The 15,740-nt window shown below is 48.0% G+C and overlaps 1 protein-coding gene across 1 annotated transcript; it reads left to right on the top strand.

Moving 5' to 3' along the window:
• Nucleotides 1-169: 169 nt before the first annotated feature.
• LOC133342831 (dynein axonemal intermediate chain 2-like) lies at nt 170-15,560 on the top strand. Its single transcript, XM_061552138.1, is given in 15 exon segments — nt 170-196; nt 2,062-2,201; nt 2,204-2,316; nt 2,814-2,975; nt 3,460-3,578; nt 3,805-3,947; nt 5,691-5,804; nt 7,804-7,943; nt 8,935-9,057; nt 10,918-11,141; nt 11,508-11,643; nt 13,030-13,176; nt 13,606-13,842; nt 14,817-14,858; nt 15,423-15,560. Coding segments are annotated over 14 exon segments (1,776 nt in total). The 5' UTR covers nt 170-196; nt 2,062-2,134; the 3' UTR covers nt 15,432-15,560.
• Nucleotides 15,561-15,740: the final 180 nt, after the last annotated feature.

The following is a 15,740-nucleotide window of genomic DNA, read 5'->3' on the forward strand; positions in this document are numbered from 1 at the left end:
TCGCGACAGGCCCCGCCCCCACTTCACGCGTCACTGCCGCGTGGGGGCGGGGCGCCCAGACGGAGGGAAAACCTCGCGCCTGGCAACGGGGGACGGCCCCGCCCCCCCCCGCCTCGTCGCCATGGAGACGCCGAGGACGCGGACGAGGCGACTTGGTGAGGCGACTCGGCCGGGAGGACGACCGCCGGTCAACCAGGTTGTGGTGTCCACCCACTATGAGTGTCCACCTGTGTGTGTGTCCATCTCCTGTGTGTCCACCCCCCTGTGAGTGTCCACCTGTGAGTGTCCACCCCTGTGAGTGTCCACCCCCTGTGAGTGTCCACCCCCTGTGAGTGTCCACCCCTGTGAGTGTCCACCTCCTGTGTGTGTCCACCCCCTGTGAGTGTCCACCCCATGTGAGTGTCCACCTCCTGTGGGTGTCCACCTCCTGTGTGTGTCCACCCCCTGTGTGTCCACCTCCTGTGTGTGTCCACCCCCTGTGAGTGTCCACCTCCTGTGTGTCCACCCCTGTGAGTGTCCACCCCCTGTGAGTGTTCACCCCCTGTGTGTCCACCTCCTGTGAGTGTACACCTCCTGTGTGTGTCCACCTCCTGTGAGTGTCCACCCCCTGTGAGTGTCCACCCCCTGTGTGTGTCCACCTCCTGTGAGTGTCCACCCCCTGTGAGTGTCGACCCCCTGTGTGTGTCCACCCCCTATGAGTGTCCACCCCCTGTGTGTGTCCACCTCCTGTGAGTGTCCAACCCCTGTGTGTCCACCTCCTGTGAGTGTCCACCTCCTGTGAGTGTCCACCCCCTGTGAGTGTCGACCCCCTGTGTGTGTCCACCCCCTATGAGTGTCCACGCCCTGTGTGTGTCCACCCCCTGTGAGTGTCGACCCCCTGTGTGTGTCCACCCCCTATGAGTGTCCACCCCCTGTGAGTGTGTCTGTGTGCACCGCACACCATTTGTGCATCTGCAAGTCATCTCAGTCTAGTCAACAACCCATGGTATACCACCAGGGCCTGTTCCGTGACCTCCTGGCAGCGAGCCTTCGACACTTCACGTGGGCCTCAATGTGCACCTGGCCTGGCACAGGCGCCGCGGTGACGTCACCGTCACTTAGCGGTGTACGGCCGGTATCCTCCACGTGGGTGTGTGTCCACCAACCACAACACTAACACTGTGTACGTGTTTCAGCCACACTTGTATCGTCAACCAAGTGTTTGTTTGAATGATCCGTTCACATATGAGTAAGTCACGGATCTCATACAAGCTAAGCATGTGAGGGTCTGGTTAGTGTGTGGTTACTAACAGGGCTTCCCGGATGTTGTAGATGCGGGGCAGTAAAGGTGGCCAGGAAATGGTGGTGCTGATTTATTGTGGATAGTGTCCCGCATGCCTCCCGTACATTAACCACGCTTGTTCCCCGAGATGAGATTCGTTTCCAGCCACTGGTTCGTGTCGTGCACCAGCCCAGACCGGATGTTCTCACTTGTCGGTACCCACCTGAGGTCACATGACGAGAGTGGTCTCAATGTCTTTATGTGAACAGCAGTAGTGAGTGAATGGTGCGAGAACCATGTGGAATTAGTGAGCGGGGCAAGTCATTCACTCGTACTCGCCGAATAAATACATCGGTATGACTAAAGTCTTGCTACTTTAGGTGGTAGCAATTCCAGCTCTGTCCCTTGGACGAATAGCTAATACTTGTGCATTGAATGTACATGTTAATGGGTGCTGCGGTGGCGAGGTGTTAACTACCTCGCCTGGTATGGAGGAAAGCGTGGCTTCAATCCCGACGCTGAATGCTGCTGTATATTTGGAGTTTCCATGTTCTCCCCGTGGGCGCGTGGTTTTTTCTCGGGGTTCTCCACTCTTTCCCTCCACGCTGAGGACATGCATTTAGAGTATTTGGCTGTATAAATTTCCACGTGATGATAAGCCACTTTGTTGAGCTATCATTTGTGGCCAGGCCACTTTAAAATACCTATACAGCTCAGTGGGCCTTACCTGGTAAAATAAAAAAGAGTTTGCTTGAGTAATACAAAAAGTGTTTCATTGTACCCTTTGTGTTTCTCTGCAGGTTAGAAACAGAAGCGGAAACGTGGTAGTGTCTGGGTGCCGCCTATCAGGCCGGCCTGACACAACGAGTGGAGATGGAGATTGTGTACGTGTACACCAAGAAGCGCAATGAGTTTGGACGCCAATGCAACTTCTCTGACCGCCCGGCGAGCTGCACGTTGACATATTGCCCGATCCGAGCCTGGCCGCCGACTACATTTCTCGCAACCCGTGTGACATCGGAGTGCAGTGCGTACAGGAGATGTCCGAGCACGAGGTAGGTGCAGCCGTTCGCGTCTCACAAGTGCCGCTCGGCTGCGTTGCCCTGCTGTAGTCCTTCACAGCTGCTGTGCAGCCGCGGCAAGGCCCCAGGTGTGCCACGCCCATTTTCCTGAATTCGAGGACAGGCCTCCCCTCGCCATTGGTCACCTATGCAGCTCCGATAGCACGATTGGCTATGTACGGTGCGAAAGAAGTTCAACATACATAATGTATGTACGCATGCACAGTGTGGCACACGACCGTCAACTCCCAGCCCTCTCAACCCCCTCTTAGCTACAACGCATTCCTACCCACCCAGGCCCACATGGTGTGCCGTACAGGACGAGCAAGCTCGAAAGTGAGTAATGTAGAATGAAATAATTTGAGAAGCACGGGCCTACTGTATGGGGCATAATGACAAGTATTTTAACTTCGATTATAGATAGAATTGTGGTTTTCTTGCGATTGTCATTGTAAAATTGTTGTCACTTTCCATCTCATTTCATCTCACAGGTGAACACGGAACGCTTTGACACAGAAAGTAAAGGTGTAAACCATGTGGAAGGTGGCTGGCCAAAAGATGTCAATCCGCAGGAAGCAGAGCAGACCATTCGCTACCGCAAGAAAGTGGAGAAGGATGAAAATTACGTGAACATCATCACACACTTGGGCACTGTAAGCGTTGCATGCAGCGAAAGATGCTGCACTCACTTGGCACGATGGTTGTGGAACGTTGCAATTTCTTGTCACGAGTGTGTAAAATTATGGTGCTTTTAACACAATAAATAAACCAAATCTGATGATTTGTTTAAAGGTTTAGATGACCTACTTTGTTGTGTTACTTTGTATATTTTGGGTTTCATTGTTATTTATTATCACATATGTAGACAATCGGAAATGGATCGTTATGTCCAGTATCAGACCCACAAAGGAAAAGGGATATTGCTGATTTGTATTGTTCATTTACATGACCATGACATTGTTAAGTCAGTCTTTGAATCACTTGACAATCTGTAGCCTTCCCTAGGATTATGCAAGTAATGAGTTAATACAAGCAAATAGCTGGCATGCTTCCAGAACACAATTTACTTTGCCAAGGGCTGCGTGCACACATAGGGTAATTAGTGCAACCTTGTCTTTTTGCGTTGTTCACCCGTAGATGATGGAGCACTGTGTGAAGCAGAATAATGCCATCAATATCTACCAGGAGTACTTTGAGGCTGAGTCTGTGGAGGTGGAGGAGGAGCAGCCTTCTGCTAAAACAATCAACGTTTTTCAGTGGGTATCCAGATTTTTCTGATCTCTTGCTGTCTTCACATTGACCTTCTGCTTTTGGGCAGTACTTCTCATGCATAATTATCTAATTGAAGGAAAATTCTCCGATTAGCGCAGTTGGCTGCGTACGACGCGAAATAAGTTCAACATACATACACCCTGTCTCTGTTCACATTGCCGAAGATTGTTGCCACAGATGTAAATGTTGTGCTTTCTTTTTTTCTGGAAGAGATCCAAATGAGCTGAAACGAACAGCCACACACCTGTCATGGCACCCCGATGCAGGACGTAAGCTGGCAGTGGCTTACTCCTGTCTGGAATTCCAAGGGGCCACGTCGGGCACAAGCTCCGACTCCTACATTTGGGACATAGGCGAGTGGCAAGCTGCAGAAAACTGCTACCACCACCACCACCACATACATCACATACATACTTGGCTCTTTACATGTTATTACAGTAGTCACCATACACAATACTTTTGTAACTTAATTGGAATTGTGCTATAATTGGTCTGCAACGAATCTGCCTGAGCCAACTCACTTTGCAGAAAATACTTCACGTTGATTTATATTGGTGCAATATCTTCAATTTCCCCTGCGACAACACAGTGGTTTGGTTCTAATTTCTATTTGCTTCACTGCTGAAACTTTATTTCATATTTTTTTTTCCATTTTGGTGACTTGGATCACTCTTGCAATCGAGACTCATCATCATCCCTTGAGTTTTCACCTGGTTATACAAAATAACTTTAAACTTAACTAGGATTGCACAATCCGTAAAGCTGTCACCCCAACTGTTGGGAGAGAACCACCTCAGGACCCAATCAAAACCATCACCTTGCCATACATAGCAGGGATCACTAAAATATTTCCAAAATCATGAGCAAATACAAGATCCAGGTCCGATTTAACACAGTACATAAAATTCGTGATCTGATCCCATCTGTGAAGGATGTGATCCCTGACATGCAATACCCCGGCGTCTACAAACTCAACTGTGCCTGCGGCAGTAGTTACATTGGGGGAACTAAGCGAAATGTCTCAGACCGTGTTCGTGAACACAAGGTGGATCTGAAACACGGTAGGACCAACACCTCTGCCGTGGCTGATCATTGTTTTAACGCTGTGGGCACACATGAAATAGATTTCTCCAAGACGAAGGTACTATGCAAACCCACTGGCAATCAACAAAGATTTGTTCATGAAGCCATCCAGATATATAAATACAGACAATTTCAACTGAGAAGATGGGTACAAACTGAGCAATCATTGGAATGACGTTATTTTACCAGGTAAAGTCATCACTGGCTGTGATGCTTCCATCCTACCTGCCTATGTTAGCAGGTTTTTCCGACTCTCTGAGTTACATTACCTTGTTTAATGTCTTCACATTAACAGGCTAAATGTCTCACTAACATAGCTGCTGCTCCCTTTTCCTCGATGCGGTGGTGGCGCTCGTTGTTTAATAGGCTGAATGTCTCTCATTAACACAGCCGCTGCTGCGGGAGCCGTCTCACATTGACATGCTAATCTCTCATCTCGAGCACTACAATGGCTTCTTTAGCACCGTAGTCGTGGAGTTACATTAACACATTGACATGCTCATCTCAAGTAGCATAATAGCCGAGGTATATCTAGCTCTGCGATCTTACATTTACTGCAAATTCCATCTCTAGCCCCGCCCACTTACTCATGGGTTGATCCCATCTCAAACCTATCTAACCTTTGGCTGCAGTAGCTCTCTCGTTACATTTATTCTTGCCTCAGCAGTCCGCCTGCTGTATTTTTCACCTGAAGACGATTGCATGCGTTGCGATCGAAACGTCGTGATTTTTTTTTTCTACGTGACTTTACCGAAAGACCCAAAGAGTATGAATTCCTGCAGTCACGAAAGCTTTGAGTCAAGATTTAACGAGGGAAATTGGGGCTGCCGGCTAATCATGTGGTGGCTGCCTTCCTGCATGTCTGTGGTAGCTCTTTGCATCTCTGAGTGTTCTCTCTACGAGAGTGAACTTATTCTGTGCGCGTCACAAGTTTAAATTATTATTATTATCATTGAAACATGTTCCAATCATGTCTCATGTTAGGTAACGATGCTTGTTTTCTCTGCGCTCAGAAACCCCCAATAAGCCGGAACTCACTCTGAAGCCAGCATCTCCCCTCGTGTGCCTGGAGTACAACCCGAAGGACTCACACATCCTCGTGGCTGGCTCATACAATGGCCAGATTGGTTCGTACATAGCAACCGCGCGTGTATGATTACGCGGGCCCTTTAACGTGTATTTGCCATCAGTTCATACAGCACAGTTCGGCGTGTCTTTGTGTTGTGTGTCTCTTTCTACATGTGGTTCTGCCTATGCTGTTTCCGTGTGTCTTTGTGTTGTGTGTCTCTTTCTGCTTGTGGGTCTGCCTATGCTGTTTCCGTGTGTCTTTGTGTTGTGTGTCTCTTTCTGCTTGTGGGTCTGCCTATGCTGTTTCCGTGTGTCTTTGTGTTGCGTCTCTTTCTACATGTGGGTCTGCCTATGCTGTTTCCGTGTGTCTTTGTGTTGTGTGTCTCTTTCTGCTTGTGGGTCTGCCTATGCTGTTTCCGTGTGTCTTTGTGTTGTGTGTCTCTTTCTGCTTGTGGGTCTGCCTATGCTGTTTCCGTGTGTCTTTGTGTTGCGTCTCTTTCTACATGTGGGTCTGCCTATGCTGTTTCCGTGTCTGTGTTTTATCACACTTTACTTCTAATTCAGCAATCTTTGGAAAAACGTTAATCAACCAGGCTATGCGTTAACTGTGTGTTAACCGACCCTCTGTGGTGCATTGCGTTACACTTCTTAATTTTACTAAATTTGCTTTCTCAAACTTTCGATTTTCTTGCTCTAAACCATCGTCCCTCCTTCGGCCACTGTGGTCCGGAATTCCACACTGCTCCCTCATTGTCCCCTCGTGCGTCAGCTGGTCCCACCTCCCCAGTCCTCTCTCTGCCCCGGCCCCTCCCCCCCCTCTCTATTTAAGGCCTCGGCACAGATTCGTTGTCCTTCTGTTCGTCTTGGTGTGTGTCACGCCCGGTGTGTCTTTGTGTGTGTCTCTCTCTGCATGCGTGTCTGCCTGTGTTGTTCCCGTGTCTGTGTTTTATCATTCATCCTTACCTGATGATGGTTGTTTGTGTTACAACCGAAACGTCGTATTTTATTATTATTTAAATATATTTTCTACGTGACTTTACCGAAAGAACTAAAGAGTAATTCCTGAAGTCACGAAAGCTTCGAATCTAGTTTAAATCTATTTGTGTTCCGGCGTGCGTACATTCTCTGTTGTGATGGGAATTCTCATCACAGATTTGATGCAGATAGAATGTTAGCCGATTATATAGAGACAAAGATCCCCAGTACAGCCTTAACGGATTGTAGGGGCAAGTGCTGTTAGCTAGCACCTATTAAGGACGGCACGGCACACAAGGGGTGTCGCAGCACCACATCCAGCTGCCTCTGTCTCCCTAGTGGTGATGTTTACACATTCTACCAGGTACTCATTTGACGCTGAATCGACCTAGGGGAGGCACAGGATTGGTTCAGAAGATAATCGTCACTGTTGTTGGTCATGAGCAGCAATAGCATTCGGGTCTCCGTGTTCGTAGCGCAGTACGGTAACCACTTCACTACCGTTCCCCAATCCCACTGATTCCACAGGGCACCATGACATCATAACTGCAGGTTATGTCGTCTAAGTGTCTGCTATTATTGGAGGCTGCCCATGTGTATAAAATGTTTACTATCAGCCAGACAATTGTGTGGAATGCCATAGATGCTATGAAAGTAGAGTCAGACGTGACTTTAAATTCATGTATTAAAGGCTGACGATGAGCACAATTGAAGTCGAAGCTCCTCACCGTGAAGGTAGAGGATTTGCCGGCACGCTTGACTCCTGCTGTGCTGTGGTTATCACCGCATGTGCAGTCTCCTGCTGGGGTTATGCTGTCCCTGTCCATTGCACTGATTTCATATGAAAAGTGTTGGCAACCAATCACCGACAGTCGCAGGTATTGTGTGGCTGGACACGCGTGCCTTCTGACCTGGAGGCCAATCACATAAAGCCACTGATATCACATGGTAGTCAAAGTTTAACATCAGTCATCATCGAAGAGCCACTATTCCTCGGAAATATAAGCCTACATTAATATTACTTTCAACAGTCACAGAATGTCTTAATAAAAATAAAAACCACGTTCCTTGTCACGTCTGTAGCCTATTGGGACACACGCAAGGGCTGTCAGCCCGTGGAGACCACGGCCATCGAGCACAGCCACCGGGACCCCGTCTACAAGGTCATCTGGCAGCAGTCCAAGACCGGCACCGAGTTCTTCTCGTGCTCCACCGACGGGCAGGTGTGTTGCACGGTTCGCTCCTCGCCGGTGGTCAGTGAAGGCTAACGGTGGACAGTAATACTGCACTTGGAAGTGTTCTTGGTTATTCCTCATACTGATGAATTGCATAGAGCAGAAACTGGAACCACGTGAGATGCAAACACTTTGGTGATACTAACTTCTTTGTACAGCCAGTGGAAGTGAATCGTGATCACATGTGCTTGTAGACCTTGCAGGAAACACAATCCAGTGGTGGACGATCATGTCATAATCACAAATTCAACGTACCATCTAGAACAGTGGGTCCTAAGCTGCGGTCCACTGGCCACTGGTGGTAAATCGGCGGAACTGTTGCACATCTGGTTTTTGTGTCACAAAACACCACGTTTTTACTGCACGGTGACTCGCAGAAGTTTTTGGAGGGTTTACAGTTGGGCCCGCGGGTGCACAATGGTTGGGAACACTGCTCTAGACCCATTGAGTGAGGATAAATACTCAACCCCCATCCCCAGCATTCCCCTGGTTAGTGTAGTTATTTATTATTAAGTAATATGATGCTTGTTTACCCAGGAAAGTCTCAATACTCTTTTTCAGGAGGGTCCTTCCAAGTTTCAACAGGAGGGGGCGATGTTGCTGCTACATGTTATCCCAATTGAGTAATTTGCAGATAATTTCTCATCCTTGGGATGTGTTCGCCAATACCAGTAGCATTGCGCGCGTGGGTGTGTTTAGCTATGGTAGTAAACTAAGAACCCAGAGGAAACCCCATGCATAACAGGGAGAGAGTTGGGAATCAAACCCAGGATGAGGCACAAGTGTTACCACTTTGCCACCCTGCCCTTGAGCTAAGAGTCCCCTGTGTTAATAAGATATAGTCATATATTAGCCGGGCACACGCCTGTAATCCAGCAGCAGCACTGTGGAGGCGACATGAGTTGCATAGGCTTGGCGCGCGGGCGGGTGGGCGGTTGTCCAGGGTGGAGGGTGAGATGTCTGGGCGTCCGTGTGGCAGGTGCTGTGGTGGGACGTGCGCAGGATGACGGAGCCCATGGAACGCCTCGCGCTCGACCCTGCCAAGAAAGGGGATTTAGACAACGCAATGGGAGCCACCTGTCTGGAGTTTGAGCCCACCATGGTACATCAGACTGACTGAATATAATAACCATTACTATTATAATTGTAAGTGTTTTTTCTTAATATTAAATCATGTCTTCACACTCGCAGGTGCGTATTTAATGAATGGTTGAATTATTGTTGCCTTGAGACTAGTTAATGGATCTCCTTATTGTGAAGGTAACAAGCCTCCCACATATTTGGCTCCCAGAGACTTATGGCAGCAGCGAACACGAACGACTGCACTGATGAGTCCTCAAAAAATACAAAATAGCCATGCGTTCAGTTCTTTTTGAGCTGGTGGTCTAGACAAGGCTGAGAGGTGTATACATGCAGTGCACATATTTTACGTGTTTTAACATCTATGGATTGAATAGTTTGATACTGCAGTACTAATAGGATGTAAATCTCTCTAAACTTTAAGCAGTGCGACCGGTGCTTACGTGCACCAATGCTGTGTCGGGTTCATTAGGGCGTAATCAGTCGGCAAGCAGAGTTTCATTTGCTGGAGTGAGCTGGTGCAGCGTCATCGCAGCGTCCATGTATGTCGTTCCGTGTCTCGGCTTTTTATGAGGCAGTAAATAGTTTAAAGGGTAAATATTTAGGGCTTCAAACACACTTTTGGTTTATGAGTGAAACTAGTGACTTGTGTAGTGTTGTCGACAGTGTGCAGTGTATAGTATCGGGACAAATGTATATCGTATAGCGGAACATCATTATCATCATCAGCCATGGTTGATCCATAGCTGGATGAAAGCATGTCCATGCTGTCACCATACCTCATGTTTCTGTGATGCCCCAATCCATCTCGCTCCTGCCAATGAGTTGATTTCATCGGCCCATCTCTTTGCTTGTTGTCATCTCGGGCCTGTTCTCTCCATTTGCTGCTATTCCTTCATGAGTCGCATCCACCGGCCATTGTCCCATCTAGCGCTGTGTCCCACAGAGACCCACTTACAGTCAATACCATCGATGTCTTACAACTGCATTTGTTCTCTCATCCACATGCTCATACCTCTGACTTCCAATGTAATTCCGACTATGCACCTCTCCATGCTTCTCTGAGCACTTGGCAGATTCTTCTGATCTATCTGCCATCACAGGTAATATGCACTGATTTAAAACTTTCATCTTTGCCAAACCAATATGTTACTTTTCACGATCAAATTCAGTTTTCTAAAACTAGACCCAGTTTTACAAACGATGTATTCAACTCCAAATGGAAAGTAGAACACAGCACAACACCGTAATGGTTGATAATTGGTTCTTTACCCTTCTATCTGGCAACAAAACTGACACCTTTTTGTCGAGTGCAAAAGTCGGTGACCACCTGCAGACAGGAGGACAGCAGTTAGATCGGTGAGTTTGATGTTGGAGTGAGGATTGAGAGGGGTGAGCGTCCATCAGAGTTCTCGGCCAGCACAGCCGTGAAAGCAATGGACGCGTTTGTTCAAAGGTAAGCGCAGCATAAGATGGACATGAGGAACATTAGGCAGGAGAAGTTGCCAAAGTTGGCTCTCCCTGAAAATTCCCTTTGGAAAGAAAAGAACCGGAAAATATGACGTGTTAAAATTCAAAAAAAGGTCCTCGTCTTAAAGAACAGTAAATATCTTGACTTAAAGCTTTCGTGACTGCAGGAATTCATATTCTTTGGGTCTTTCGGTAAAGTCACATAGATACTACGCGACTTTACCGAAAGACCCAAAGAATAACAGTGAATATCTTACAATTTCACAGTGACATGCGCGTTTGATGTAATTGTCATTTTCCTACAATTTCTGGATGTTGCCAGCTGACAACATCTTGATGCAGTTGGCAGCGATCACTGGCGTCTGAGGAGGGAATCCTCCCGTATTAACCTGACACGCCGTGTCCCACGCAGCCCACCAAGTTCATGGTGGGGACAGAGCAGGGGATGGTGGTGTCCTGCAACCGCAAAGCCAAGACCCCGGCGGAGAAAATCGTGGGCACCTACAGCGGCCATCACGGTCCTGTCTACGCCCTGCAGCGACATCCGTTTTTTCCCAAAAACTTCCTGACCATTGGAGACTGGACCGCTCGCATCTGGTCAGAAGAAATCCGTGACTCGTCCATCATGTGGACAAAGTGAGTGCAAAGAACCCGTCACGTATTTACTGTTATATTCCGTTCCTTGCCATCTGGTGCTGTGGCTGGAGCACTTGGCTCACGATCGGTCTCAAAGTTCAGACTAGGTCTGCCATCTTTTCTACAGATGGCACCTAAACATATCCGCCAGTCAGCCTAGGTCTATCAAAACTATGCAGGTTATTGTAAAAATGAAATTCAACAAAATACCGGTAACCAGATCTCACTACAAATCAATTCCTGCCACTTGAACGCAGATCTCAATTTCCTGAACAGGTGGCAACTCGATTTAAAATTCGGGTAAAGGTCATTTCAGCGAGCCCCTGCGATGCTGTGCGTTAGTAGCCAAGTGGTGGTTCTCTGCAGGTACCACATGTCGTACCTGACCGACGGCTCTTGGAGTCCGGTGCGCCCGGCCGTCTTCTTTACCACCAAGATGGATGGCTCGCTCGACGTGTGGGACCTGCTGTTCAAGCAGAACAATGCGACTCTCACTCTGCAGGTAGTCGTAGTAACAATACGCGTTTTTATAACAGCGGCACTCATGCAAACTGCAAACACGTTAGATGCATATTCTATGGTTCTTTCGGTAAAGTCACGTAGATATAAAAAATAACAATAAAATAATAAAAATAAAGTGAATAAAAATATCACGACGTTTCGATCGCAATTCAAGCGGTCATCATCAGGAACAGGGAGGTTAGCCTCTGAGGGCAAGCTGTTTATAAAGGTTTAGAGATGGGTGGGGCAGCTAATGTTAATGTAGAATAAAGCTCGACACCGACAGTATGTCTACACCAATCAAAGAGCTGTTTATAAAGGTTTAGAGATGGGTGGGGCAGCTTATGTTAATGTCGGAGAAAGCTCTGACACCGGCAGTAGGTCTACACTAATCAAAGCATTGCACCTCGCTCCACACACCCACACTGCTGACGGTGGAGGATGACAAGAAAACACAAATCAAGTCATGACCAAAAGTGGTTGATGACATCTTTCGAATGATTGCTGAGTCTATAACCTTCCTCTCGGTTGAAATTGTCTCTGTGTCTGTATATATGGATGGCTTCATGAACGAATCTTTGTTGATAGCCAGTAGGCTTGCAAAGTTCCATCGTCTTAGAGAAATCAATTTCGTGTGAGCCAGCCGCATTAAAACAATGATCAGCCACGGCAGAAGTATTGGTCCTACCGTGTTTCAAATCTGCCTTATGCTCACGAACACGGTCCGAGACATGTCCCTTAGTTTCCCCAAAGAAACTGCTGCCGTTAAATGCATATAGATGAATATGTTTCCAGCCGATTAATGAGTGTTCATATGAATGGGAGGAAATCAGATAATTCAGGAAAACCCACAGTGTGCAAGGGGTAAACACTCTATCCCTTATAGGTTGAATGATGATATTAGTCCGCACTTTGCTGTGCCGCTTCTCCTGGTGAGCCAGGGTACAGCTCTTTCTCAACGGCCACCGGTAAGAAGGGGGTTTGACAACATCTGTGTGTGATCCACCAATCCCCACTGCTGCTGCTGCTGCCTCCGGAGCGCTGCCGGACTCCAGGCGGGCTGCCTCTGCTCCTTCAGCAGCTGGCGCCACCCGCATGCAGCGCCTCATGGTGCTTCACTCGCAGTGGGATGTGATACGCTCGTCCACGGTCACTGTGCCACATCACCGCCTGTCTGTGTTCACGGACATGCTCCCGTGACTGGGTTAACATTGGATAACGTACCCACGTGCCCAAAGAAGAACGTATTTAAGCAGTCCATGTTAATGGTATTTAACACGTACCAAAAACTTGGACATTGTCAAATAAAATGACAGAAATGGAAAGTGTGCAAAGAAGCATGGAAAGGTACATCCTTGGAATGGCATTGCCTGCGTTATGTGTCTAGGTGAGCGATGAGCCCCTGCACAGCCTGCGGATTCAGGACAATGGGCGGTTTTTGGCGTGTGGGTCCCAGAACGGCACAGCGACGCTCCTGGAGCTCTCCTCCGGTCTCTCGTCACTGCAGCGCAATGAGAAGGCTCTCATCACTGCAGTAAGTGAGGCCACATCCTCCGTTACAGTTTGGGGATACCCTTGACCTCCTTTCATTCGGAGCCGTCTTCACAGAAAAGTCACTTTAGTATTTGCGTGCGATTTACCTGAACTAATGGCATGTTACAAGGTCCGTCAAGATAAATAGATTGTCGCGGCCAATGCTGCTCAAGTTACAAGGCCTCCTTGCGTCAGATTCTGCAAAAGTTGCACAGCTGGCACCTCAGACATCTGCTCTTACAGTCTCCCACACTCTGGGTTTAGGTGGGGTCCTACAATGGATCGACCCCTACTGAATACAGATTTGTAGGGTACCACTGAAAAAAAAGCAGCCATTATTCTGTCGACAAAGTGTCATTTTTGAAAGGGGAAGTTTGAAGTAGAGCATGGTGTTTAACGCCACCTTTTCCGCCTGCCTTCCAACGCCGAGATGTTCGAGCGGGAGACAAAGCGAGAGAAGATCCTGGAGGCGCGACACCGGGAGATGCGTTTGAAGGAGAGGGGCCGCTCGGAGCAGGGACGTGACGAGGAAGGGCGCGAGAGCCAGGCCGAGGAGTCTCGCCACGACCTGGTGGCGCGGGCCGAGCGCGACTTCTACCAGGCGATCGAGGAGGAGCGCAGCCGCCACGCGGCTAAGGAGAGCCGCCGGCACGGCGACGACGAGCAGGTACCGGCAAAGCCTCTGGCCTCCCCACCAGCCATGCTGCCGTGTTTGGCATGAAGGGCTCTTTTAGTGACGGCAGTGTTCCACGGTGGTAACGCTCGTGCCTGGCAGCAAGAAGCGCTCAGATTCGGTTACTGCTTCCAGTGCCTTTGTGCGTTGAGTTGTTGTGTTCTGAAACCGGACAACACACAGGAAACTCATGCAGAACAGGGGGAGAATGGTAAATCTCCACACAGAACGACGTCCGTGTCGGGAATTGAACCCAGGGACGTCTTACTGCGAGGGAGGAGTGTTACCACAGCGCCGCCGCTCTGCCGCCCATGTTTCTGTGTTAACGTTAGGATTCAAGTTATTATTTGGCAGGAGCCATTAACTTTTTGGCGAAAGAGTCTGTTGAATAACCCATGTGGAAATGCATATCAGCCTTCAAAAGTAGCTGCTTTGCACATGTGGATATGCAAATGTTGATATATAATTGTTAACCAGTAAAATATTAAATGTTAATGCTCTTGCTGGTATGGTGTGAACACAGTTACAGCAGCAATAACGTTTCAGCTTTTACTCTAATTATGACTGAACATTGATTGTGGCTTTTGTCAGTTTGATAACCTGGTCAGGTGGCCTAGCACTAGAAGCAGGCAGCTCGCAATGGGAGCGTGTAACTGGTCCAGCTTGCACTCTTTGAAAAAGTCAACAGTGGTGGTAGTATGGATAGATGCACCCCCACCAAAGGAAAGAAGTTCCACTACTGGGTCAGGGCTGAAACGAGCACCGCCGCGATTGTCATTTGAGCAGGAAATCACGTTGACTGTTATTTTTAAACTTACAAGTGTTCAAAAATCATAACCCCAGTAATGCCGTCCACTGCAGCGCAATTCATGGAAAACTTACAGATTGTTACTTGCCAGGGGCTTTTATTGATTTATTGTTTACGTAAACTCTTGGAATGAGAACATCCCAATGTTGTTTTTGTGCAGGAAAAGGGAGCTCTGGAGGAGGAGGAGTACGAAGGAAAAAAGGTAATGCTCGTCTTTTTTATTTTGATAATATTGATGGTGCCTGCAGTAGTTCGTGGCAAAATCTTCAAAGAGAAACAGCACAATAGGATTACGAGTGAAAGCTTTCGTGTGATGCCAGCTACTGGGCTGGCACCAGGAGGGGCAGGTTCCAGGTGGCCCTGCTGAGCAATCTAACGCCTGGCCTAATGATAGACACCACAAGAGAAAGAGCATCCAATATTCGCCGGGTGGTGGTGGTGGCTATGCATGCCTGGAAACCATAACTTTGGAAGTGAGCTTTGGTGGATCGCATGAGCCTAAAAGATGGAATATCATTTCATTTCCATGAATTTGTAATAATAAAACATTCTCTCATACACGGTTTTATACACGTATCATGAACATAGAATGGAATTTCATTAGAATGTTTCATTATGCACCTAGTGTTGTGTAATATGTATTATACTGGCGTTTTGGATAATAATAATAATAGGAACTAAATGAATCGGAGATGGACACATTAGCATTTTTGTATTTGTTCAATGCGTGTCTCGCGTACGCGTGTGACTTTGCCGCTGGACGCAGTGCGAGTGAAGCCGCCGCCGTCTGTCTGCAGGATTAGCCAGGAACTGGCTGCACCGAGCGTGGAGCCACGATCGGCAGCGCGAGACGCGGGCTCTGCACCACCGGTCTCATCGACGGGGATAGCCTCGTGCACTCCATCCTGGAGTTTATAGCGGCTGTTCGAGTTTCAACTTGGTAATACGCAAGACATACTATGGGAATGAAGCCTGTACTATGTCTTCTAAGACAAGTGTGTCTATGTTCGAGTTGTACTATGTAAGCCAAGTTTGCCTATGTTCAGGCTGCTTTCATTCAACTCGGCTTCTTTTGCACTCTACT

Source organism: Lethenteron reissneri, chromosome 16 (assembly GCF_015708825.2).
Source record: "Lethenteron reissneri isolate LAM-NWPU_2019-01 chromosome 16, ASM1570882v1, whole genome shotgun sequence".
In the NCBI taxonomy this organism is placed as follows: Eukaryota; Metazoa; Chordata; class Hyperoartia; order Petromyzontiformes; family Petromyzontidae; genus Lethenteron; species Lethenteron reissneri.